The following is a 27,687-nucleotide window of genomic DNA, read 5'->3' as shown; positions in this document are numbered from 1 at the left end:
TGTCACTTTTTGGCGCCTTTCTGGTAGCCCAGTGGAAGAATGAGACAATACTAAAGCTGTACATCATTTCTAAAGCATTTCTTCGTGACTAGATTCATATCGTAGTGGCAATATCCTGTTACACCTCGGCATTTAAGATGGAGAGGTAGTAACCTTGCCAAATTCAAGTGCACAGAGTATATCACGTTTTATGATGATCTCTGACTTGTAAGTTTTCAGTTTTTGTCTTATCTACACACAGACACCCTCTTTGTGATATAATTGCTCTAGTCTTCTTACCCTAACTTGGCCCAGATTTTCATTTTTTTCTCAGTTTAGTTTCACATTATCTGGTTACAGAAAGACACCATACCCAAGTACATCTTTTCCATAACACTTATTCGTGACCAGCATCGTATCCCAGAGCTAAACTCTTGCTGCAGCTAAACATTCACGAAGGAGTGATGGCAATTTCTGGCAAAGTTAGAGTAAAATAAATATATCTGGCAATGACCTGACTAGATCATTTCTCAGTTCCTGCCTTCCACATCCACTCACAGACACTTTCCCTATGATTTATTGTGAAGTGGAAAGGGATTTGTTTAGTTGGCAACATCTTGTAAACACATGTAAAATGTCAGTTTCTTGCATTTCCATTAATAGACACCCTACCGTCAGTGTAGAGTAGCCTAGTGTTGTACTGTACAGCTATTTAACTGATCTCGGGTACAAGTTTTTCAGTTTCTGTCTTCCATATCTACTGTTGGACACCGTTCTCGTTGTTTTCATGAGAGTTGTAAAGTGATCTGACCTGCCAGCGTCATCTGATAACTCCAAGCCCAGTCTCTCTCTTTCGCTTCCATTCCCAGAGTCCTTCCATGTAGTGTGAAGTAGTATTTTCCTGCCCGATAATAATTTGACTGACTATTTTCTTCTAATTATATGAGGTGTATATTGAATATTCTAGCATCCACGTCCATTCACTCACAGTATTCTATAGCTTACTGGGTGTTGGACATTCTTTTTATCTTATCTTTTTCTTCAGCCAACTCCAAGTATATCTTCAGTTTCTATCCTACATTTCCACTCACAGACACCTTTCCTAAAGTTGCTTGTTTACTGGACATTGACTTGACCAGCATTTCTTCCTATGTCCTCAGATATATTTTCAGTGTTTGTCGAGGACATTCAGCTACTAAAATCAATCTTTATTGTGGTTTGAGGTTATGTAATAGGACTAGGAACTTTATTCTGATGATACCGCGATCACTGTTGAAACAGTGTATAATGGGGAGGAGTATGGCGGGGAGAGCTGTTTTCACCTCATCATCCAACTGCTTGCCGAGCTAGTATGATTGAGTGATCACAGGTGAGGTACAACAGCCGAACTACTGCCACGCCACACCATAACACTGTCCACGTTAATAATACGCCACCTGGAAACCACAAAATATATCCCATTAACACAGAGCATACAAACAGAAGACTAACAAATTTTACAAACTGTTAAAGTTATAAGTAATATGCGTCTACATTTTCTATTAAACCTCTCGGCTATTATGAACGCAATTAATGTTAAAACTTCCTTATTGCCCGTTTACCAGTGACACGAGCGGCATTCAGAAAGTGGAAAATGTTTCCTAACCATTAAGTTACTGATGGAATGATGTCCAACCTGGTGGCGTCAGTGGGGTTAAGTTTGTTACATAGGTAACTGGTCGCTCGGTAGCCTTTGTTTTCCATGAAAGCACCTTTATATTTGTCTTCACTGAGTCTAAGTAGGCATCTTCGATGTTCTTACTTTTTTTGCAAATAATTAAACAAGAATAACAGTAACGATAATACGTGGGAGTTTCAGGGTCCTAATATGGGGTTTCATTAAATTCATTTACGTCTACACGAGTGAGCCATTTCATTTCCTAGAAACAGTAGTGAGTGATAGATGAAGAGGGCCACTTCTCGACGTGCTCCTTCATCTAAAACAGTGGTTCCCAAACCGGGGGCCATATATCAGAATGTAGGGGGCCATAACCTGAACCGAAGGAGTTTAGCGAGTAGGTAGTCAGTGGAGAGAACTTACACTGAGTGGAATGGAGATTCAAATGAAGGAAAAATGAACCTGGCATGAATGTTCAGAAGCAAATGGTCTGGGAGGAGGTGGGTGTGTCGCAATTGAAGGCCATGGTTGTGGCAGATAATTATGACTCACTATGATAGCATATCATTTCAGAATTATAAAGTTATCAGATTTGTAAGATTCAAAGATCAGATCAAATTGCGTGGGATTAATACACTTTTTCAATCCAGTGAATATTTTTTTATTGCTGAATCAGCTTTTCGCAATAATGCAATTTTTAATTATTCTAAGTATGGATTTTTGTAATGTGCATTTTATTATTCCTTTAGTACCATTTCAATAATTATATATATATATATATATGATTCAGCTAAGACAAAATACACATTTCTTTATTAATACTTAACAAAAGAGAAAATAACAAATGGAATCAATAAAATTACAGGATTTGATTGAGTGATTTTTATATGGACATGATGAGTGTAGGACTGTAGTGTAGACAGTCACTGTAGTCATGGGTTATGGTTGGGGAAGGGGGGCCATGGACAAGGATCATGTATGAAAAGTGGGTAACGACCAGAAAAAGTTTGTGAACCACTGATCTAAAATTTATTGGTCGTCCCTAAATTCTGAAAATGCCATTGGAAAGCATATAAAAGCTACTTCTATACACTTATTCATTCAACAGGGAGAACTACAAAAATGACCTGTGGCTGGGAAAATATTAAATGTTCTTCCCATTTTATTTCGAATGATAAAACTTGAATTTAATCTTCATGTCAGCGTATCTCTTAGTACAAACAGTAAAGAAACAAGTGGTATACGGTTTATGGAAACGTAAACACTCGGGATGGGGAAAATTGGCCCCCCCCCAAAAAAAAAAAAAAAAGAGGGAAAGGAAGGATGCCATTCCCTCCTTTATGCAAACTGCCTGGATACAGCAACAGATATAACTTATGCCGTCCTCAAGGGCTTGAGATTATTTTTCTAATACGAAAGCCACAACATGTCCAAGAAGAGGTGGACCAAGGCTAGTACTAGAACAACATGGCCCAACCCACGCACCTTAGTTTTCTGTTAATAGTAGAAACCTGTTCTGAAATCCAATACATCTTGTGTAAAATATACTAGCAACCTAAGCCCATATCTGGCAGTGGATATGAATTAAGAGTGATATGACAATATGCGTTTTACAGTACAGTATTGAATCCAGAAAGCCCAGCATAATCCACTGTATATTGTCCCCTGGGCAAAACAGACAGGTAATGACAGCAGAAGGTCCAGCCAAGAATGATGGGAGAATGGGTGGAATAACTGAAAGTCTCCATCCACTACGCTCTTAACTGGTGGAAGGAGCCACACTTGTAACGTCCTTCCATTTTGCTCTACCCGCTATTCCAGTGGAAGGTAACAGACTTGTGGCATCATTCCCGTCCTCCACTCGGTATTCTAATGGCAGGTGCGAAACTGATGAAGTTACTCCACGTGCTCCACCCACTACTCCAATGGAAAATGCCAAACTTGTGATGTTCTTTCCCTGTACTCCATCCACTATCCTAACCAACTCATGGGATGTACCGGTACCTGTGCCACCACATCTCTTGGTTCTTTCCACTCTATGATCAGCCAATGGGAAGCACCAAAACTCGTGACATCACTCTCCTTGGCTCCGCCCACTATTACAACACAGAGACAGAGGCATACCTTTTAGGCCACCTCAGTGCCACATACACACCTTTGCTGAACATTACTGAGGCTGATCCACTCTCCGCTGCCATACGCTCCTCCACAATGGATGCTTGGTGGGGGAGGTCTGTGTGTACGGATACCACGCTGCTCTCCCAATATCTACATGTCAGGAAGAGGAGAAAAAAGTGTCTTATATTAATGACTATTTAGAAGGAGAGGGTACTGAAGACAGACTTTAAATACTTGCAAATTTCAAGTCTTCCTCCAGACTAGTACGCACGTATGTTAAATTAATAATCCTGGGGATGCATTTACAGGTATACAGGATGTCAACTTACTGAACTACAAACAATTCTCAGTGATATTTACCTAGCAGAGCTCTATCTTGTGTTTCGTATTTTGTTACTTAACTGTTTTTCTAGCTCATAGCTTTCTGAATAAGGGCAAAAGTATAGACGATCATTACTTTCCACAACTTATATTTACTGCTGGACCGGGACACCATCTTGTAATAGCACCAGTATAATCAGTGGACTCAGCTGCCTGGTTTTGCAAACATCCATCTACTTTCCTGTCCCCCGAAAGGAGGATGTTGGGCTGCAGAAGGACAACATACAGCAAGTCTGCAGTCTAACATTGTCACAATTCACATGAGCCTGGGGTCAGGACAACAACAATACAACTTACACCTAGCTGAAGTAATAAGTTCAGGCCAAACTTCCTATTTCAGCTCTAGGTATGAAAAGGCTGGGGCAAGAAAGACCTTACCCAAATGTCTCATGGCTATCCCGGTGCATCAGACTATGAGTTACCCAGGCTAGAAGTAACTATATGTGCCATAGATGTCACGTTAATGATGTCGTGGATGCTCCACCCACTTCACCCTGTGTTGGTCCTTTGCAAAGACACTAGATAAAGTTAGGTCAGTATCTCTGATCTTCCCTTTCAACCCCTAACTCCTTGTGACTGGTAATTCGCCTAATGTACCACCTTTGCAAAGGGCCTACAAAGGGCGAGGTGGGCAGAGAGTACATAACATCAGTCACACAAGCACAGTTGTTATTTCATACACTTTTGATCCACGTAACTCTTGGTTCACTTAACCGAATGTGCATCTGATAATACACCACAATTCATCCCTTACCTGTCCAGTATAGCAGCAGTACACTTGACCTGAGCAGGACCCCGACTCAGATATCTGGGCATCAGTGGGAACACCATTCCAAGTGATGCAGTCTCCAGACCACTCGCACCCTCCTCCTTCACCGCGTACTGTCTTAACCACGAGGGCTCCGCCTGGAATAAGATGAAAGGAAGAAGAAGAAACACATTAATTCCGGGTGGTATAGTGGTAAGAATGCCCCAGTCGAAATGAAGGCCTATGGTAGGTGTGATCCCCATGAGACGACTGGAGGCTCTTGGTCCATGTAATGCCACCTAGGGAAGAAGACAGGTCATCTACCCTTAAATGTACTGGACTACAGTAACCATGCCTCAGTCTCTCACCTCAAAGAGGACAAAATGGGACTGGGTGTAAATGTTATCGATTATAATCGGTAACATTTACACCCAATCCCATTTTGTTATGTGAACATCATCCAGACAAAATATCAGTGTTTCCCATGTCTCAGTATTTCACAAAATTACACCTCGCAACCATCTATATTATATCCAGGTCCTTAATTCAACTGCTGCGTGAACAGGGACAAGGGGGAACAAACTTTGTCCGAGAGTCTGACCAGCCTGAAAATCAACTCGGGTTCTTTCGACTGCAAGCTGGAAGTGCAAACCAGTGCATCACTGGCCCTACCCGATGGTCTGTCAACAGATATGGTTTATGGCTGTGATGTATAAACGAACTTGTGATCAGTTCTTGTTGTGGTATACTTCTTTTGCTTTCTGTGGATTCAGTAGCCCTCTCAGTCCACGGACGCATACTTTATTCTTCCAGCCTTTAGAAGTTTTTAATTAAGTTAAGAAAAAAAAAATGTAGTACTGAATAACATAATGACTGCTTTATGTAGCCCCTTCAGTTGGAAAGATTTCTCCTGACCTGAAAATGAGCCTGAAGGAAGCAAGTTTATAATAAAAGTATGTCAACGAAGTTATTTCTTTTATTACTGTGTGTTCTGCAAAGCGATATTGTTCAGCTGGGATATATTGTTACAGTCAAGCATGAAAACATTCTCGATTAACCATTAGACTGTTAGAAATACCCTTACCTGAATACACTGGTTTGGATGTAGCCTGAATCTGATATTAAATGTATTTATAGCAGCGACAGGGTTAAAATTTTCGGTAGATTAAGGGAGGGGAGGGGGAGCTGAAGAATCGAAGGAAATTATCATAGTTTACTGGTGCAGTCGTATGACCAATAGTACAGGAAAGTTAACGGAATCACTGTTGTTCTAAACTACGAAACTGTTTTGATGTACTGTAGTTGCACTTTTCAATGTTTGAGACTATTTTCTCTACCAGTATGCACTCAGTTCTCATTCAAACATTTACTTAATTCTCGCCATACAGTATTTCGTGTGCAGATTTATTTTACAAGTAGGTCATTATTATTATTTTTTTTTTATTATTATTTTTTTTTACATTATATTCGTACTGGAAAGATGCTGCGCTATTCGATTCCCGTCAGTGAGGACCTATTGATGCAGTACAGATTATGTGGCTTTCAGTTACTCGGTGCAATAAGTCAGATCTTGTAAGGCTGATTTACTTATTATACAGGGTGGTTCATTTATAACGCTTCTCATCCACTCCGTCAGGCGATTTGTCATATCTTGTGGAGACTGGTCATCAGCTTCATCAGTGTCTATCCTTCATCATTTATTGATTTTATACATCTACTTCCATACCCACGCCCACACCAGCACTCTGAGTCGTTCCCACAATACATAAAATACCGCCAAGTGTGTTTCTGGTGGGCGTTATTTATGGGCCACTCCGTACAAACAGTGGCGGATTAAGGGTGTCTTGGGCCCAGGGCGGTGAGGCAATCATGGGCCCCCCTGACAGGTCACACACACACACACACACACACACACACACACACACACACACACACACACACACACACACACACACACACACACACACAGTAACTATACCAAAAGATTATATGGAGTAAATTTTTCTTATTATTTATTCAAGAACTCATTTGCTAAATTACATTCTAAAAATAACATTAAATAGAAAATAGCAAATTAGAAAAATTACTGGCATTTTGTAAAGTTGGAATACAAATGTGGGCGATTGTGTGTGTGTATGCGCCAACGCAAGATCGTGCTAGAAGAGTGAGAGAAGAGTTCTGGACAAATGTAGAAGTGTGCATGGAAAAGTTTGGAAGGAATGAGAGAGTGTTTTTGATTGGTGATATGAATGGTAAAGTTGGTAATGTGAAGGTGGATGGAATAGTTGGTGAGTGGGGTGTGCCTGCTGAGATAGATGAGAATGGGAGTGCGTTAGTGGACATTTGTGCTGGGAGGGGGTTGGTGATAGCCAATACCCTCTTCAGGCATAAAATGATCCACAGGTATACATGGCGAGTGATGAGAAGGGTGGGTGGTGAACTGAATGAAAGGAAGGCAATGATTGATTATGTGTGTGTGGATGAAAGGATGCGAAGATGTGTAAAGGATGCAAGAGTGTATAGAGGTTGGGGGAGTGGACTTTCTGACCACTACTTGGTGATGGCCAGAATTAGGATGCAAGTAAGATGGAGGAATAGAAGAAGGGAAAGACAAGAGGAAGGAGTAGTTGCAAGGAGAGTGGAAAGGTTACAAGAGGATGAGGAAAAGGCAGAGTATAAGAGAGAAGTGGAGGAACGATTGGGCAAATATGAATTGGAGCAGATGGGAGATGTGGAAGGTATGTGTAAGATATTTACAGAAGAAATATGTGCAGCATGTGATGTGATGTGTGGAAGAAAGAGAAGACGGAGGGGGGTGCAAGGAACAGCGTGGTGGACTGAAGAGGTGAAACAGGCTGTGGCACAAAAGAAGAAAGCATACAATGAATGGATGAGAAATAGGGGCGTGGAAGAAGTTGAGAGGCGGAAGAGAGAGTTATATGTGGAAAGGAAGAGAGAGGTGAAAAAATTAGTAAGAGAGAGTAAGAAGAGAGTGGATGAGGAATTTGGAAGGAATTTGAGTGTAAAATGGAGGGACTGTAAGAAAATGTTCTGGAGAGAAGTGAAAAGAGTAAGACAGGGTGGAAGTGAAGTTAGCAGGGGAGTGAAAGATAAAAATGGTAAATTACTAGTGGAGAAGGGAGAAAAAGTGAGCAGATGGAGAGAACACTTTAAGGAATTGTTGAACGTAGAGGATGGAAGTAATGCGAGTATAAGTGCCTGGGGAATGGCTGGGAGAAGGAGGGAGGTGAGAAGACAGGAAGAAATCAGTAGGATAGAAGTTGTGGAAGCAATGAAGAAAGTTAAATCGGGGAAAGCCCCAGGAATTGATGGAGTGTGTGGTGAAATGCTGAAGCATGGGGGAGAGATAGTAGTAGAATGGATGTGGAAGATGTGCAGATTGGCCTGGGAGGAAGGTAGAGTCCCGGAGGATTGGAAGTCAGGTATAATTATTCCCTTGTACAAAGGAAAAGGGGAAAAAGAAGTGTGTGGTAATCATAGGGGCATTTGTCTTCTTAGTATAATAGGAAAAGTGTATGGTAGGATACTTATAGACAGAGTTAGAGAAAGAACAGAGAAATTAGTTGGAGAAGAACAGGGAGGCTTTAGGAAGGGAAGAGGTTGTGTAGATCAGATATTCATTCTTAGATCTTTAGTGGAAAAGTTTCTAGAGAAGGGAAAGAAGTTGTATGCGGCTTTCATGGATTTGGAGAAAGCATATGACAGGGTGGATAGACAAGGATTGTGGAAAGTGTTAAGAATATATGGAGTAGATGGGAAGTTGTTGAATGCTGTGAAGAGTATGTACGATGGTGCGAAGGCTGCAGTGCGTGTGGATGGTGAACTAAGTGAATTTTTCTCTTTGAAAGTTGGGTTGAAACAGGGATGTGTCATGTCTCCATGGTTGTTCAATCTGTACATGGATGGGGTAATAAAAGAGGTACAAGGTAGGGTAGTGGATGTTGGAGTGGCCCTGGTGAGAGAGGATAGTGTTTGGAAACTCCCTGTACTGTTGTTTGCAGATGATACTGTGTTGTTGAGTGAAGATGAAGGGGAGCTGCAAGGCTTGGTGGATGAGTTTGAGAGAGTGTGTAAGAAACGGAACCTAAAGGTGAATGTAGGGAAGAGTAAAGTGATGGTCTTTGAGAGAGGTGAAGTTAGTGAATGTACAGCGAGGTTGGATGGTGAGGAATTGGAAAATGTGAGTACGTTTAAGTATTTGGGTAGTGTGATGAGTAAGGATGGAGGTTTGGAGGGTGAAGTGCTTGAAAGGGTACAGCAGGGAAGAAAGGTTGCTGGTTCCTTGAAAGCAGTGATAAGAAACAGGGAAGTGAGCATGGAAGTGAAAAAGTTACTACATGACAGTATTGTGATACCAACTCTAACGTACGGTAGTGAAGCTTGGACATTGTTGGAAGGACACAAGTCAAGAGTGAGAGCAGTGGAAATGAGTTATTTAAGAGGAGCCTGTGGAGTCACGTGGAGAGACAGGCTGACGAATGAGGATATAAAGGAGCGTTGTGGTGTGGATGTGGATGTGATAGGAAGCGTTATGAGGAACACACTGAGGTGGTTTGGCCATGTGGAGAGGATGGAGGGTGAAAGCCTGACGAAGAGAGTGTATGTGAGTGAGGTGGAGGGGGGAAGAGGGAGGGGGAGGCCGAGGATGAGATGGAGGGATGGGGTGGAGAGGTATATGAGAGAAGGGGGTGTGAGTTGGGAGCAGGGCAGTGAAATGGCGGGGGACAGGGCGACTTGGAGGCGATTTGTTTGTGGCCACCCCAAACGGGATTGAGGCGTCTGGCAATAGATAGATAGATAGATAGAAATACAACTGGCAGTCTGGCAGACTGTATGGGCCCCCTTTGGGCCTGGGCCCATGGCGGCCGCCCCTAACGCCCCCCCCCTCTTAATCCGCCAATGTGTACAAAAGTAACATTTGTATAGTTTGTGCAACTAAACTTATTAATTATTACGAGGAGAAGTGGTGAAGTTATGTTTACACTACGTTCAGCTGAGAAATGAACGCCCCGACACGACCCGGCCCAGCCCGACACAACACGGCCCGACCACGATGATTTTCAGAGGCTAATAAAAATTTTACTATGTGAGGTAGAGGAGATTCTTTCAGGAGGTAGTTTATACAATCATCTTTTTTTTTTAGCTGTATATTTGCTCATGAGACAAAAAAAACTCTTTGGAATTCCAGCTTTCTAAGGGAATGTACAGGGGGCTTCAAGTGACATGCTACACTATGAAATCGAATTAATAAAGATTCCTGTTGTAACATCGTTTTCTTACATGAATTCCGACAGTTAAATATCGGATATTAAGCTCATAATTTTACATGAATGTTTTTTTCTATACGGTTAAATCAGTAAGGGTAATCGCCCCATTTCTGGGTTTTATTATTCGATCAATAGCCAAGCGTTTACCGAAGCAGTTCGTTGACATGGCAAGTCGGGAGCTGAAACTTGAACATTGCACATGTGATAAATGTTATGTCCTCTTGCTATATTCACATCCAGAGAGAAAATATGAGAGAGAGAAAACGTGAGAAAGTAAGTGTTGTAGCTAAATTATTCTTATGTTATTGTTCGACTACCTCACCAGAAATATTGAAAGTTTACACCAGGATGAAAGTATGAGGATAGGTATATGTACAAACGCTCACTCGCTCGTCACCCGCTCACAAAGTGCACTTTACTGGTGGAGGCAAGTGTCCTGTGTCATGATGCACATAGCCATTCTCTCATGTCATGTCTTCGAAATTCTTGGCTCCAGCTATACTCTGTTCAATTTAAGTAGGCGAAAATTCACCATCTCCCATCCTTAATACTGAGTTGTAACGAGATTATCACTGAATTACGACGCTAGTCGCGAGGAAGTGCTGTGGAAATAATATCAGTTCACTGTATTGTCTAATTCTGCCTTTGGGCTACGGGAAATAAGTTGCAAAAGAACGAAAGTCTCCTCCAAGTTAAAATGAATAAACTACATATTAGTAGCCACTAACAGGTTCTGAGAGACAAGCAAGTGTGATATTTTCTATGCAAACAAAGAAATTGTTAAAGTCCTTCAAAAATCTGTCATCCTCAACATCATCATCATCATCATCATCATCTTCATCATCAACAACTTAACTCCTTTTTCACCTGTGGATGAGCTGAGGTGTGGTGTAGAGAGCAAGAAAAAGCCTGGTAGAAGTAGACTCTAATGGAAACTCTGTCAAGTAAATAAACAACATTTTCTTTCACCCATTATTCAAGCCCCCAACCCCTGAGTCCAGCCCAGTGACAAAAACCTCAACGAAAAAAGAATAATGACAAGATGCTTTGCCAAGGCACAGCCAACCCTGCTCTTCTGAACTGTCTGCTTGCATTCCTCCACTTCTACGACGGGCGCGTAGCACCCGTCTAGCAGCAAACTCTCATCCCTTTTCTGTCCAACTCTCTAATGCAAGAGTTAACCGTTACTCCCACTCTTTCATTTATGCAACAGGTCAACTCTGGAACTGTCTCCCTCTGTCTGTATTTCCTGCTACCTATGATCTCCAGTCTTTCAAACGCAGTGTGTTCAGGCATCTCGAAATGATCGGACCTTGAATTTGGCTCTCTCGTGTATTTTGTGTTTCTCTTGGAACAGTTTGCGGGCTCGTGGCCTTTAGTTCCTTCTTCATAGCATAAAAAAAAAAAAGTCTCCTGCAGTCATTTTAGTGCTGACATATAATCACAACAAGATATCTAGTCAAAGATGTCACATATCAAATTTGGAGTAAATCGGGTGAATACTGACGATCTCATGACGATTTGAAATTTTAGGCCCTACACACCTGGCACTGACCCCCCTATGACTAACTGGGGAGTGACTCCCCTGATGTAGTGAGGCATGTTATAGGATGCAAATTTGAAAGATGCACCTTTAGGCTTTGGTTTCGTGTCGATATGACGAAACTGAAAGGAGTTATGGCGAAAAAACGATTTTTTTTTTTTTTTTTACATTTTTGGGGCCTATATCCTAGGCCTTGGCCCAATTTGGCCCCATATTTAATCAGGTGATCACAAGATCATACCCCATCATCCCTGTAATATTAGTCAAAATCGCTCCAGTCGTTTTCTCAAAAAGATGCTAACAGACAGACAGACAGACAAACAAACAAACAAACAAACAGACAAGCCGAGTGAAAACAATACCCGTTCCCGAACCCCTCCAGAGCGGGGACGGGTAATCATAAAAGTTGTATACTGTATATGACAGACATGAGACTGTTTGGAAAGTGGGGAAAATGATGAGAACACATGCACGATATGGAAGTGTGATAGACTGAAGGAGTTCAGTTGAGAGAGGATAAGTCGTACGAGTACTGGGAATGGGACAGAGTGAGAACCAGAAGATGCAAAGTAGTAATGGTAGATGTACAGAAGTATTAGCAGTGGTAGTAATTATGGTAGTAGTAGTAGTAGTAGTAGTAGTAGTAGTAGTAGTAGTAGTAGTAGTCGTAGTAGTAGTAGTAGTAGTAGTAGTAGTAGTCGTAGTAGTAGTAGTAGTCGTAGTAGTAGTAGTAGTCGTAGTAGTAGTAGTAGTAGTAGTAGTAGCAGTAGTAGTAGTAGTAGTAGTAGTAGGAGGAGGAGGAGGAGGAGGAGGAGGAGGAGGAGGAGGCTCATCTGAACGTAAACTCAGTGAACTGCAGGCTGATGGTGACTTTCTCCTGCAGTCCACCTTCCTCCTTTTGAAGGACAGAAAAGATGTTAAGTGACGTTAATATAGCCCGGGAGCTCCACCATCCTGTCACATCAGTGCCACCACATGAAGGAGTCTCTCTCCAGCACCACAAGTAAAAGTCTAGAGAGGGAGTGTGGTAGAATGAGGGCGTGTGGCTATAAATTGCACAGGCAATGGGTGTGGATTGAAAATATGGCTGATAATTATAAACTAAAGTAGACAGATGCAGAGTTGACTAACCAGCTCATCGTTGATGTAGAAGGCTAGTGTTGCTGGAGGCTGTGACCTGGGTGAGGTGCAGTTGACTCTGACGTCTTCATGTAGCTGGTACGCTGCACGAACACCGCTGATCACAGGACGCTCGTCTGGCAGGTCTGGCCGGAGAACCAGGCAGGATATGGCATGTTTGAGGGACTGATTTTTTTTTTTTTTTATGTAATAGACTTTACTAATCTTCCACAAAACCCACCGATACGTGGAAAAAAAAAAACGCCAATATCAGTGCACCATTCCTGAACAAGACAGCTCTAGCTTGTATTCAGTGTGGACGATGGTGGCAATGCTGAAGTGATGACATGTTCAGCTTTGTGAGACGTAGAAAGGCTGCTGGGACTCACGGAGTCGCACCCATTAAAGATATGTGTTTGCATGTGTGTCAGAAAATAAGTTATTGGAGCTGATTAGATAAGCACATATGGCTGAAATGTATAAACAAAGCTTAATTGACGATGGTAATCATATTGTTTAATCCCGTTTTGGCTTCATAATCTTCATTTTGTCCACCTCACATAGCTGTGTATTTTTTTTTTTTTATGTGTCCGACTCTGGGCATAGGCTTCACAGCCTGCTATCAAGGCCCAGCAGTCCTCCTACATACCATACACCTCTACATGTCACCACTTCGGCGCTAATACCCACCGTCCATATTGAATACATGCTAGGGCTGTCTCATACAGGACTGGTGAATTGGTATTAGCGGGGGTATTTTTATGACATGTCGGCGGGTGTTCTGGTAGATCAGTAAAGCCTGATTTAATGAAATTCAAATCCTTAAACTGTTCCCTGCCCCAGCCGGGATTCGAACCTGGGTCCGTTAGGACTACAGGCCACCTCTCTACCGATTGTAGTGATATAATAGTAGTTGCAGCCCCAGGCTTATCTGAACGTGAATCCGATGGACTGCTGGCTCCTCCTGCCCTCCTCTTGCACTCCACATCCTCCTTTCAGAGACATAAGGAGGAAGTTGAAGGACGTTTGTATAACAACGCAAAGGAGCTGAACGGTAATATCGGTGTCATCACGTGAGGAAGTGCCTCACCAGTTTATACATTAACAGAAGAGATACACTTTAAGCTACTCTGGGTAAGTCAGCTGCTAAGATAAGAGGAGGGAAGAGAACCATCACACTGACCTATAACTGTCATAGTGGTCACATTGACTTTGTGAGGGAGAACGGAGGCCTAAGATACATATTAGGCCACTCTGGCCAAGGCCATTATCAGCGAAGCTTTGATAATTTCTTTGTCTGTTAAGATGGTAATAGTAGTTGCATTTATTGCAACCACAGATTCACTTGAAATGTAAACCCAGTAGACTGCAGGCTGAAGCTGCCTTTTTACTCTTCCACCATCCACTTTTTAGGAGACAGGGATGTAACTGAGAGACATTTGTATAGCCAGTCAGTAGATCTGCTCAGTTGTATCGGTGCCACCATGTGAAGGCATCCTTCTCCAGCACCAGCCGTAAGATATAGGAAGGGTAGTGAACAGTCATACTGACCTATAAGTACCAACATACTTACTTCTGACTCTGTGCAGAAAAACGACACATAAGATACATATCTGGCTACACTGACCAAGACTGTTGTCAAGGAAGGCGTGGTTATTTTTCAGCCGTTAGGATAAGAGGAGACTCGTCAACCATCATACTGACCTATGACCACCATGGTGGCCACCTCAGACTCTGTGTGGAAGGACGGAGCCTCAGCAGACACTTCACAACGCAACACACCCGTGGCTCCCAGGGTGACACCCAGCACCTTAACTCGGCCACGGTCTGACGCCGCCTTGTCCACCACCAGGGGTCTGCCGCGTATGGAGAAGGTTTTGACAGAGGGCACCTCCGCAGGCGTCCATCGGTAGAATTCATCCAGGCCGAGGTACCACTTGAGGGCGTACACATTCTCGCCCTCCTCCACGAAGTCACACTCCAGCCAGAACTCCTCTCCCACCACCACAGGGGATGGCACCCTCAACCGTCTGATGCGAAGGCCACTCACTGTCTCTGTGGAGCACGTGACAACACCAGCATTACAATGAGTTTAAAAGAAACCAAACAGTTATGGGCTTACTCAAAGGGAAACGTGATTGCAGCAGCATTACAAAGGATTGCAAAGGGAAGCAAACAGCAACAAAATTACTCTGTGCACGTACTTAGGTATAGAAGTGAGTAAGGACGGAATAGGAGGGGAGAAACAAAGAAAGATTAATGAAGGGAAAGCTCGGAAGATGACAGGCATGATTATAAATGGAGGGTGTAGAGTGATTAACAAGTATAACGTGGGTAAGAGTCTGTGGAAAGGAATAGCAGTGCCTTATTGTCTCTATGGATCGGAAATAACAAACTACCGAGATGGAGATATCATGAAGTTGGAAAATGTACAAAACATAGTGGGTAGATGGGGCCTGGGGGTCCCAAGAAGTACGGCAGTAGAAGCCATAAGGGGAGACATGGGCTGGATTACATTCAAAGAAAGAATTGTGAAAGGAAAATTGGGGTTCACAAAGAAAATAGAAAAACTCAGTGTGGAAAGATGGGCTACGAGGGTGCTGGAGAAAAGAGGGGCAAGATCATCGTGGGGGAGAGAAATTAACAGATGGAAGAGGAGAGAAAACCTGGCAGAGGTTTGGAGTCATATAGAAGGCAAACAAATTAAGAAAAAGATTGAAGAGAACGGATTGAACAGATGGAAAGCGGGGTTAACAGGAAAGGCGACTCTGAAATGGTATAAAAGAAAGCAAAAACCAGAAGGGCTAAACGGGCATGTAGGAGACTGGAGAAGTAGACTGTTAGTTAAAGCTAGGACAGGTACTCTGGAAGTGAATGGTAGAAATAGAGAGGAACAGGACAAGAACTGCAAATTCTGTGAGGGGATAAAAGAAACAATAGAGCACCTAATTGTTGAATGCAACAACTACGAAGAACAAAGGGAGAAGTTAATAGCATCAGTAGTAGCGGTGATAGGAATGGAGGAATGGCAGAGAAGACTTGAGGAAGAAGATGGGGGGGATTTGTACAGTACTGGGACTATATGGGGATAAGGAAGAAGCAGGGAGAATAATGAAGTTTGCTAAAATATTTCTAACACAATGTTAGAAGAAAAGGCAACAGCAAGAAGGACAGTAAATAAACATATAAAAAAGGTAACGAAAAAAAAAAAAAAATATGAAGTGTGATCAAGAAAAGAGAAGAGGATAAGGAGCAAGAAGAGAAGGAGGACCTACGAAGCGATACAAAGCGACAGAGGTCACAAGAAGAAGAAGAAGAAGGCACATGTGGTAGCATCAGCACTGCAAAGGAATACAAAAGGAAAACACAGCAGCAGAGTTTCTCTGTGGGTCACGATCACAGGACCAGCATTATAAAGGAAAATAAAGGAGAGCAAAAAAGAAGAATTACTCCATAGAACACGTGACAGGACCAGCATTACAAAGGTGTACAAAGGAAAGCACACAGGAACGGACTTACTGTTTTTATCTAGCTTGAACCAAACTTACGTAAAGGTTGAAGGTAAGACAATAACGAACTGATTATGAGAACATTCATTCAGAGGTCAAGGTCATAGGGCTAAGTTAAAGTTTGACCTGTGTGTGTGCTTGTTATCAAAGTAACCAAGAAAGTTTTCGTCTAATTTTAACCAGACTTGGTGTAAAGGTAGAGGGTCAACCAAAAAGTAAAGTTTTTGAACATTGGTCAAATGGCAAAAACATAGGACAAGGTCAACTTAAACCAATTTTATCTGATCTGCACCAAACATTATGGACGAGTTGAGGATAAGACAAGAATGAAAAGATTCCATTTTGAGAACAATCAAAGGTAAAAGTCACCTAGTAGGGTTTATATCCAAGGTCACAGAACAAGGACAACTTTGTTTTAGTCTGATTTGAACAAAATTTAGAGAAAGTGTTAAGGGTCAGGCAAAAATGATGGACTTCAATTCTGAGAAGAGTCATTCAAATCTCAAAGTCACAGGGCAAGGTCTAACTTTAACTCATGTTTCTTTATGTAAACAACATAACTACAGTAGATCTGATCTCGTTTGAATCAAACTCGCTGAATGAGGTGAGGATCACCCAAGTGGTTTGCCTGTTGTTTTTAGAACTAGGTAAAGGTCGTATAGCAAGGTCAACTTGAAAAGATTTTACCCGATGTAAACCATCCACTGTGGAAGGGTTCAGGTTAAAACAACGATGTAAATTTGATCTTGAGAGAACTTGATCAAAGGTGAAGGTTACAAAGAAAGGCAAAATGCCAAAATCAGTTGGCAAAGTCAGTGCAAACAGCTTTATTCTGACTTGAACCATGTTGGTGGAAATATCAAGGGTTTGGGTAGAATGAAGTCATTTGATTTCGATATATTTTGTCCAAAGTCAAGATCACAGGATAAAGTCATAATCTGCCCTTAGACCGGCTGGTGGCTACGGGCATTGCACTCTGTGAGAGCTCCTTCTTTTCTATTTGCGTATCGTCATTAATGCATGTTTATATTTTCTGTATATCTCTTTGTCTGTGTGTCTTGTTACCTATCTGCTACATTCCTTAGTATCAACCTCTTTGTCTGTGTGTCTTGTTACCTATCTGCTACATTCCTTAGTATCAACCCCCTCGGTCTATAAATCTTTTACAGACTTCCTTTGTTGCAATAATAAGTTTGTGTGAGGGCAGCAGAAAGCTTAAGGTGTTGTAAAAATAGCATAATATAAACGCAAAATATAGACCGTATCGCTGTGGGAAGAGCTTAGTATTAATTTGCTGTATGAGAGAGAGAGAGAGAGAGAGAGAGAGAGAGAGAGAGAGAGAGAGAGAGAGAGAGAGAGAAAGGATGGATCAAGTGGAGAGAAATTTCAAGGTGAGAGACAGGAAGGAGGTGATGGAGTGATGGCAGGAAGGTTTTGACAGGGATGACACGCACTGGCCACCGTCTCCCTTAAACTGCCGTGAATTAGCTCCAGCCCCGGAAAGTGGGAAGAAGGGAGGGAGAAAGGGAGGGAATGGTTGGAGAAGAGAGATACTAGGGGCTGAAGAGGTGAGGGAGAGAATTTAGGGTGCGAGAGGCTAGAGTGGGAGATGTTACGGAGGTAGAGGAGGAAGCAGAGCCGTAGATAGAGCAGGTAGAGCGAAACTGGTCAGGTAAGATCGCGTGATCACAAGGTGCCACTTTGTCTCCATCGCCTGTTTCCCTTCCCGCAGCCTAAGCACAGTAAAACATGGGTTATATATTACTCTGGGACACTACCCTACTTGACAAGATATCCTCTGTAGTATAAGGATTTCCTACACAACCTTGGATGGGTGAAATTATGCACAGATCTCCCACGTGTTTTTCCCGTAAGAACTGTATATTATATATATGTTGTTTTAGCGGAAAAAATAGCATAAAAGCAGCAAAACTAGACTTTGTATTATATGTTTTCGCGTTGTTCAGATGTGCTCCAATTCTATGTACTTAGGTGTCCTTTCTGAAGAGAATCAGTTATGACTGGGGGAGAATTCATGATCTGACACGACTCATGCTAAATGCTTTCCCTTTAAAGCTTGTTTTCATGCAATCAGCTGAGATCTTCCCCGACTAAGACACAAGTATCATGTACAGAACTAATACTGTACATATTCCTACAAAACAAGTACTGGCTAAACTCTCGTGCATAGAATCAAAGCCTATAAAATGTTAAATTATGGTCACTTTGAACAACAAACATCGTCTGACGAAAGCCGAAAGAGCAAAATACCCTGTTGTGTATATTCTTCCAGCTGAGGGAGAAAGCTTAGTTCCAACTCTCATATTCCTATAAAACAAGTACTGGCTAAACTCTCGTGCACAGAATAAATGCCTGTAATATATTAAATGATGGTCACTTTGAACAACAAACATCGTCTGATGAAAGCCTAAAGAGCAAAATACCCTGTTGTGTATATTTTTCCAGCTGAGGGAGAAAGCTTACTTCTGAATCTCATATGCCGATAAAACAAGTACTGGCTAAACTCTCGTGCACAGAATCAAAGCCTATATATATTAAATGATGGTCACTTTGAACAACAAACATCGTCTGATGAAAGCCGAAAGAGCTAAATACCCTGTGTATATTTTTCCCGCTGAGAAAGAAAGCTCATCATAAACGCAGATTTCCTTTCTGCATGGAAAATGGCAACAATAAGTACAGCAACAACAGCAGTATTAGGAAAGGATTGTTAGTGACAACTGAACCAGTACACACACACACACACACACACACACACACACACACACACACACACACACACACACACACACACACACACACACACACTTGTATTATGGCATTCCATGTGGACATATGGCGTACTTTGATTATACATTTTGTAAGGTACCAACAGATTTTTATCTTCATGATTGTTAAAATTACAGTGTCATCAGTATTTTCATCTAAGATTAAAAGTTAATGATACAGGCAGCTGAGAAAAAGGAAGTTAGAGCGAGCATGATGGCAATAAGAGTATGGTGAGCGAGTAGCCAAACTCTCTATATCCATGGATCTAGGTGGAGATGTTAGGAAGGGAGAGGTTAGGAAGAGATAGGTTAGGGGGAGGAAGGGAGAAGATAAGGAGGGAGAGATTAGGGAGGGAAACTTTAGTGTGGGAGAGGTTAGGGTGGAAAGGTAACGCGGGAAAGATTAGGGTGAAAGGGTTGGGGTGGGACAGGTAACCGTGGTAAGGATGGGGTGGAAGTTAGGAGGGAAAGGTAAGGGTGGAAGAGGTCAGGGTAGCAAGTTATGATGGGGGAAGTTAGGGCGGGAGAGGTTTTGTGGGAAAGGTTAGGGTGAAACGGAAGGACACAGAGAGGAACACCAATAACAAAACAAGATAGAGAAGCAAGAGAGAGGAAAATATGGCAGCTTTAGTCTGCAGTCCACTGGGCTCACGGTCAGAGAGAGAGAGAGAGAGAGAGAGAGAGAGAGATGGGGTGGGGTGGCCTAGTTTTTTTATACCATACAGTTTTCTCATATTATGCAGGTCACAGATCTACTTACACAGTTCTATGTAATATAAACTGCAAGGTCTGATAAATTCCGTCACTTACATACGCGTATAATCCCAGCAATGAAAACGTGTGTATTAGAGAAGCATATGGATTCACGTGGAGACAGACAAATGCAGAAATGGAGGAGTGTTGTGGTGTTGATATGGATTTACTAGAAAACATTCGGAGAAATATTTCCATGTGGAGAGGATGGAGACTGGAGAATGAGAGGATGACTAGGAGAGAGTACGAGTATTTGCGTGAGGTGGAGAAACGAAAGGGAAGGATGGAAAGAGAGGAGAGACCGAGGATAAAATGGAGATATAGTCTAGATTTTGGGTGTATATGGATGAGGGGTGTAAGTAGGAGAAAGGGTAGCCAGATGGCAGCTGATGGGTATGAGTTGGAGAGAGGGCAAGCAGACGGCAGTTGACAGGCTGACATGAAGGCAGTTTATTTATGGCCACCACTTACGTTTAAGGCATCTGTCAATACATATAGGTAGACAGATAGATAGATACATATACCGGTATAGACAGATGGATAGATAGGGAGATAGGCGGATAGATTTTGGATGCACAAAAAAAAGAAATCGGTGTTGTTGAACGGCAATTATCAATTGCCATCAACAAGATTTTCAAATTAAAATAAAATAGATGATCCAACGCTATTCCTTCGACAAAGACCACTGAACATTTCACATTTCGACTTTGGGGTAATATTTGTTGAACCTGGTTTGTATATAAATTTAGTCTGAGAGTACGGTACTCAGTATGAGTGAAAATTTATTGTCCGAAACCTCGAATCCAGTGGATAAAACGTTGGTTTAGGGAGAGAAATTGTACAGACCAATATCATTCATATCCCATTCTAAGTACGGTACGGCAAAAATTTTTAATGCTATAGTCGCGGCGCACGACTCTGAGGTTGTTACTATCGTGCCCTGGCAACCAATCATTCAAAGGTGCGTCTGATTTCGTGTATAATATGACGCATATGATTCGTGTATAATATGTTCGTGTATAATAATATTCGTGTATAATATATTCGTGCATAACAATATGATTCGTGTTTAATATGATACGAAATCGGACGCACTTTTGAATGGTAGGCTGCCAGGGTACGATAATGACAACCTCAGAGTCGTGCGCCGGGACTAGCTGTTGTACTAGTAGTTGCAGTTGTAACAGTGGTTGTAGTAGTAGTAGTAGTAGTAGTAGTTGTTGTTGTTGTTGTTGTTGTTGTTGTTGATATTGGTGTTGTTGTTGTCGTAGTAGTAGTAGCAGCAGCAGCAGCAGCAGCACTAATATGTAGTAGGAAGTGATTCACTACACTGAGGCCTCAGAGAAAAAAAAAAAAAAAATGTGATAAAATTAGAATGGCACTCAGTAGAGCGCATACCTCCGCCAAGGCCCAACATGCAGTTCCTTTTAATTCAATCAAGTCTAAGCCAATATGGAAAAAGACTACCCCCCTATTACAGCATATTTAAATCCGCTAAATCAGTAATTTTATATGGATCCGCGCCAAATTGTACACATTCGTAGATACCAACATCCTAAATATGCCTGATTTTTTTTTTTTTCATCAAGATCCATGCAATATTCAAAGATAAATTCACGAAAATGTCGAAAAACGCTCTATCTCACAATGTTAAAGAAAGTGAAAAAAAATTCCTGGATCCGCACCTTTATATGGATCTGCACCAAAATTTTATGGAGTCTATTCTGGGCCAAGGCCCATTGTTCTACAAAGGTTCGTGAAAATCCGTCCAGTAGTTTTTGTGTAATCTTGCTCACAAAACAACCAACCAACAAAAAAACAAACGGACAGGAGTGAAAACACAATCTCCTTGGCGGAGGTAATAAACAGATTTAATGAATATTGGTCTTTATTTTCGATATTTCATTACAATATATCCACAGTTACACCAGGTTTGGGAAATGGTCTCATTCAGCATTTGAGCATAATATAGCTTGGTACTACAAACCGTGAGTTTTGGGTACTATTTATCCTCTTGAATGGCTGCATTCTCCCTCATAATGTTTTGTTTTAGTTAAGCAAATGTATAATGCATAACTTTAAATCCTCGTCTAAGATGCTCCCACACTGAGGAAAAACTACTGAATTAAATCCGGAGAATTAAAAATACGTGGTCAGTTACTGAGTATGGCATGGTCAGAGGAGCAGCATTTCATTTACAGCATCTGCCTCGTTAAGTTCAAACACTGGGGGGTTTTTCAGCTGCAGTATTTGACTGGCATAGACCGAAGTTTGTAAGAACAGAGCTTCATGTAAATTTATTCAGGAACAACAGGATAATCGGCTTTATCCTGTTGCCTCGAAGTAGTGAATCGCCCTGTAGTATTTACACACACACACACACACACACACACACATATATATATATATATATATATATATATATATATATATATATATATATATATATATATATATTTTGATAGATATAGATATATAGACAGATAGATAGATGGACAGAGAGAGAGAGAGAGAGAGAGAGAGAGAGAGAGAGAGAGAGAGAGTCTTCGTAGGGAAAATGTTGGTCCCTTGGGTCTGAGGACAATATTAATTCCGGATACCCGATCACAATTTCACTTAGAACCAGAAACAATAAGGCTACCAATATAAAGGAAAAAGATAGTCACATCCACTGGTTAGGCACTTAAATGACACCTTTATGGCTAACAAGCTGTCCTAGTACAACTAACAACCCAGCTCTCTGCCCTGCCCCCCTGTGTCATATTTACAGCAATTCCGGCACGATGCAGGTACGTGGTAGACTAGATGAACACCACACCCACCTCAGACACATCACAGACATATCACCAATATCCCTCAACCTTCAGCACACCCTCATAAGGTATGAACACCATCATCACTAAAGGTACAAAGACTCAGTGAGTGAGTGACACAGTTAGGGGCACACTCTGGATATGGCCTCCCCTGTTAGTACAATAAGAAGATCTTTCTAACAAAGCTGATACCACTTTCAATCTAGGCTGTCCGTACAAGGTAAATTAACCCCTTTCAGTATGATGGTGTACAGTATTATATATCTGTTTTAGTCTTGCAGTCTGGAGATGATGCAGGGTGGTTTATTATGACCTTTACTATCCCCTTCATTACTACAAGTCCTAAGTATGATATGGCAAAAAATCTTCTGGTGATAGCAAGAATAAACTGAATAATGCATCGCTAGACTGAGAAGGTTAAGATCGTCTTGTGATAGCCAGAATATAGGGTGGTCCATATACAGTATAAGACTTTTCTACCATTCTGCCGGGTGATTGGTCATGTGTTGTGGGGACGGCTCAGTCAGTGCTAGCCTATCAATGTCTACCCAGCATCATTTACACATTTCCTACTCTCAGTGCCATACCCAGTTCGACATCAGCAGAATGAGTTGTTACCGCAACACATAAGATACTGACAGTAGAGATACTGTACCCTATTCGATTGACTTCTGCACCTGAGATGGATGGGGCGCGTAGGGTGTGTTTCATTCACGGCTGCTGATTGGCCACCGGTGATGGCAGATGATAGAAATTTTATTTTTAAATGCTTTTCTATTATATTCCTGGGCGTAAAATACTCAGACGTTCATCAAGAACCCGATTAGTATTTTTACAGTAATCTGTTAAAGATCTGTATGCTTTAATGCAAATAAAGACTGCCGTAATGAATAATGCTCAGATTTAATGTCGATGGTAACACTCAAATGGCTAGCGAGGGAAGGTATTAACCCGACTCCTCTCTCTCTCTCTCTCTCTCTCTCTTCCTTTCTTTCTGGGGGCATCGTGGCTCAGCAGTAAAGCTTCTGACTCAAGACCGAAGGGTCGAGAATTCGCGCCCAGCCCGGGTAGTTTCCCTGAAGGGAGAAGTAGCGCTCTCCCGTCACCTAGCGGGGATATATGATCAGTCAAGGTCTAGCTCGGGGAATTCATTTCTCTCTGTCTCTTTCCTTTTTGTGCTTTAAAATTTTTTCTTGATTATTGTTTTTAACGGCACGTCCATAGGCTCCTCGTCATGCGCTAGTCGTTTTCATTCTCTCTCTCTCTCTCTCTCTCTCTCTCTCTCTCTCTCTCTCTCTCTCTCTCTCTCTCTGTGAAGCGTTTGATAGTACGGCAAAAAGATTAAGGAAATAATAAAAGAAAAACTATCACCGGGTGTGGGAAACAAATGGAATGAGATTATCACCATAGCAGGAGAAAGTCAAGTAGGTATACAGGACAGCAGGTCAATTAACAGAGAAACACCTTTTACTGAACTTGGCAGAGTCACAAATTTATGAGTAGGCTATATACAAGAGGGGTCAGTCTTTCTACTACAATGGTTATTTCAAGTCCATTATTTCACCACTGCTGGTTATTTTCACTATTAATTCGTCAGTAAGGTGTTCCCTTGCCATAACTTTCTGTATCCAACGCTGTCCGTTTCGTCTTTGGAAACAATAATCTCTGCTGTCCATTACAGCAGTCTTTCATACAGTAAGTTGAAGAGATAGTTTATGTTTGATCCTATGAAAAGAAAATCATGCAAACTACATTTGTTTTTTCTAACATTTAAGTAAGTGCTGAGTTACTTCCATTGTTGCACAAAAATTTTCCAACAAGAGGTAGCCACTCATATCACTTATGTCATTGTAGGGTTCTATCAATCCTTCCAGTTAATACATACATTACCACACGAATAAAGCAAACTGACAAAAACTTCGTGATATAATGAGAGATTTTTACACTCACAATACTTTGAAAACTCCTCGGCGAGTGTTGCCACTGACGTAGATGTGAGGATTTATGCGTCACAGCAAGTACTCAGCTTATTTATAGTGATGAAAGCATACAGACCGATGGCTTGTTTAACAGAAGAACAGATTAAATATACTCTTTGTGTTTTTTATGAACAGCTGAGTATTTTACTAACAGGGACACAAGAGGAAAGTAGTTAAGAACAAGTATTGCCGATGATGTGGCGCGTATGTTGCAATGACATCATTGGCGGCCAATCAGCTGAGGCGAATCAAACACACCCTACTCGCCCCATACATCTCAGTTGCATAAGTCAATCAAATAGGGTATAGTGGAGCGCTCTATATGAACCATCCTGTATAACGGAAAAAAAAAAAAATGTCGTTGGAATGAAATGTTCATAACTGCTGTTGCTTCATGCGCTTTCAGGTCTTTAATCTAGGTGGCATACTAAATTTTGTACAGCCTCTTTCTTCGCGAATGATTTTGTAGAGTACACCTTTACTCTGTAATTATAACTGAATTCTGTCGCTTCAGCATCGACATAATTACCATCAATATCAGACAAGTGGATACTGGGATGTGATGTGCACAATATATCGACAAAGAGAACGTGTCACATCACCAAAGGCACTCAGAATGCCACCCTCAGTCCTAAAATTCCTTCCTAAACTGAATAAAGGCAATTTGAGTGAGCCAGAAAAAAATAGGGGGGGGGGGCAACTATTCTTCAGGTATAAAACTGACGCCTTCGATCTGTTATTTATATAGCTAGCTGCCTGTATGGCTCTCTATCTGGCTGTCTGCTGATACCGTGTCTCTTCTCCCTTTGTTTCATTCCCTCCCCCCCTTTCTCTCTCTCTCTCTCTCTCTCTCTCTCTCTCTCTCTCTCTCTCTCTCTCTCTCTTCCTTTGTCTCTCTACCTACCTCCTTTCCGACCTACCTATCGGTCTATCTGTCTTTGTCTACCTATCTATATCTCTGTCAAAATGTCCGACAGGGAAGAAGCAAGAAGACAGGATGAGATTGCGAGACAAAAGGGGGCAAGTGGAAATGTGAGAGCGAAGGGAGAAAAATGCAAGAGAAAAGAGAAATGGAAGACTAATGCAGGAGACAGAGGAGGAAGGGAAAAGAGAGAGAGAAAGACACACACACACACACACACACACACACACACACACACACACACAGAGTCCATTTCCTGTGCTTCCTCTTCCCCTGGTCAAGTTTTTTCACGTGGCAGTTAATGTTGCTCCATCCTTAAGTGCACCAGTCTCCTTTCCTCTTACTCCTCTTGCCTCTTTGTTGCTTCCTCTTTTATTTGGTGTCATTTGGATTATGCACAATGACGGATTTTACATTTTATTCACACTTTAAAAAAGAAGTTGTTTGGTATTGCTTCAACCCCTTCAGCGGGAGAATGTATTATATTTCCTTTTCTTATTAAGCTCTAATAATTTCAGTTAGGCGTAAAACTGCCACCTCTCGATCTTGAATGATGAAGGATTACACAGACTAACACTAGATTATGATGCTAGTTTCGGGAAAGCGCTATGGAAACATGTTGAACCTTATTATTGCCTTATTCTTCCATGAATGTAGGGGAAATAAGCTGTAAAAGGACGAAATCTGCTACTAGTTAAAATGAATGAACTAAAGTCGAGTATATTTTGTTTGTTAGAACATCGTACTGGTTGAAAGTTAATGATTAATGGGGAATGTATGCAACCCTTCCAATCTGAAATTCCGCTCCCGAATAACACTGTCAGGAGATGGCAACATGAAAGTGAAAGAAAGGGTCGTAGGATAAAGAGGTTAATAAATCGTTTACCTACTATAGATCCTTTATTTAGGCAAACAAAATTGCCTGGACACACTAAGAATTAATTAAATGTAAACATCCACGGATGAAGGAGTTTGAGTGGAGTCACCCTCTCCCTTCTCTTGGCAATTTAATGCTCTCTCGCTCTCTCTCTCTCTCTCTCTCTCTCTCTCTCTCGTAGCTGAATTTCGACAAAGGTATTAGCATCATTATACAGTAGTATTTTCTTCCTATTGAGCTAATGATGAGAGATGTCCAGAAAAGTCGTTATTGCTGTTGTTTTTATTCTTGTTTCTGTTCTGGTAGTGGTGGTGGTGGCAGTAGTAGTGGTGGTGGCTGTGGTAGTTTTTTTTTTTTTTTTTATGTGTCTAACTCTGGGCTTAGACTTCACAGCCTGCTCTCAAGGCCCAGTAGTCCTCCTACATACATACACCTCTCTACATGTCACCACTTCGGCGCTAACACCCACCGTCCATATTGAATACATGCTAGGGCTGTCTCATACAGGACTGGTGTATTGGTATTAGCGGGGGTACTTTTATGACATGTCGGTGGGTCATCTGGTAGATCAGGAAAGTCTGCTTTTATGAAATTCAAATCCTTAAACTGTTCCCTGCCCCAGCCGAGATTCGAACCATTCATATGAACGTGAACCAAGTGGACTGCAGAAAACTGGCCACTTCACCCGGCGATGCCATATCTTTGGTTACGTTGAAATTTTATCGGCGTTTTGCTAGTGTGGTTCATGAGGTAAGTGAGTTATTGTGTGTGGTGTATTTCAGTGAGGGCTTAGTGTACTGCTTGTGTCTTGTATTTTGTGTTGATACTGAAGGTGGGAAGGTAGGTGGCCGCATCGTTGTTTGGTTAAATGCATTCATATCTCTGGGAAGGACAGTTTCTGAGGGATGAATGTCTCGTGAGGGTTCATGAAGGACACAGTTTGGCTATAGGTTTGGGTGATTATAGTGGCTATGTGTTTGTTTACTGCATATGTTTGAAATGTGATGCTGTGTGGAGAAGGAGGGATGTCTGGATTGTGTGTGTGTGTGTGTGTGTGTGTGTGTGTGTGTGTGTGTGTGTGTGTAATAATGATAATGATGATGATAATAATAATAATAATAATAACAGTTTTCTGTTCATTTTCTCATCGCAGCCAATGGTTGAAAGCACACAATTCCAAAATCTATCATTCTAACCTAAGGTGGCAAACAT

General features: G+C 41.6%; 1 protein-coding gene across 1 annotated transcript; it reads right to left on the bottom strand.

The window, feature by feature from the left end:
• Positions 1-1,342: 1,342 nt before the first annotated feature.
• On the bottom strand, positions 1,343-27,687 carry LOC145405978 (uncharacterized). The gene is made up of 6 exons (XM_080277160.1): positions 27,672-27,687; positions 14,538-14,888; positions 12,846-12,979; positions 4,890-5,041; positions 3,761-3,904; positions 1,343-1,415 (listed from the first exon to the last, which is right to left on the bottom strand). Exons 1-6 carry the CDS (start codon positions 27,685-27,687, stop codon positions 1,343-1,345), a joined length of 870 nt encoding a protein of 289 aa, XP_080133286.1.

This window comes from Coenobita brevimanus, chromosome 8 (assembly GCF_032717465.1).
Source record: "Coenobita brevimanus isolate Jiangsu-jjx chromosome 8, ASM3271746v2, whole genome shotgun sequence".
In the NCBI taxonomy this organism is placed as follows: domain Eukaryota; kingdom Metazoa; phylum Arthropoda; class Malacostraca; order Decapoda; family Coenobitidae; genus Coenobita; species Coenobita brevimanus.
The sequence above is the reverse complement of the archived record's forward strand: the minus strand, read 5'-3'. Positions and strand labels throughout refer to the sequence as shown.

Excerpts from the sequence above, each read along its gene's own strand:
- LOC145405978 (XM_080277160.1), bottom strand. Across the intron at positions 12,980-14,537 it reads GGCCACCATGGTGGTCATAG|ACCTGCCAGACGAGCGTCCT; the intron begins GTCAGTATGATG and ends TTCTCCGGCCAG. Across the intron at positions 5,042-12,845 it reads TCTACATCAACGATGAGCTG|GCGGAGCCCTCGTGGTTAAG; the intron begins GTTAGTCAACTC and ends ATCTTATTCCAG.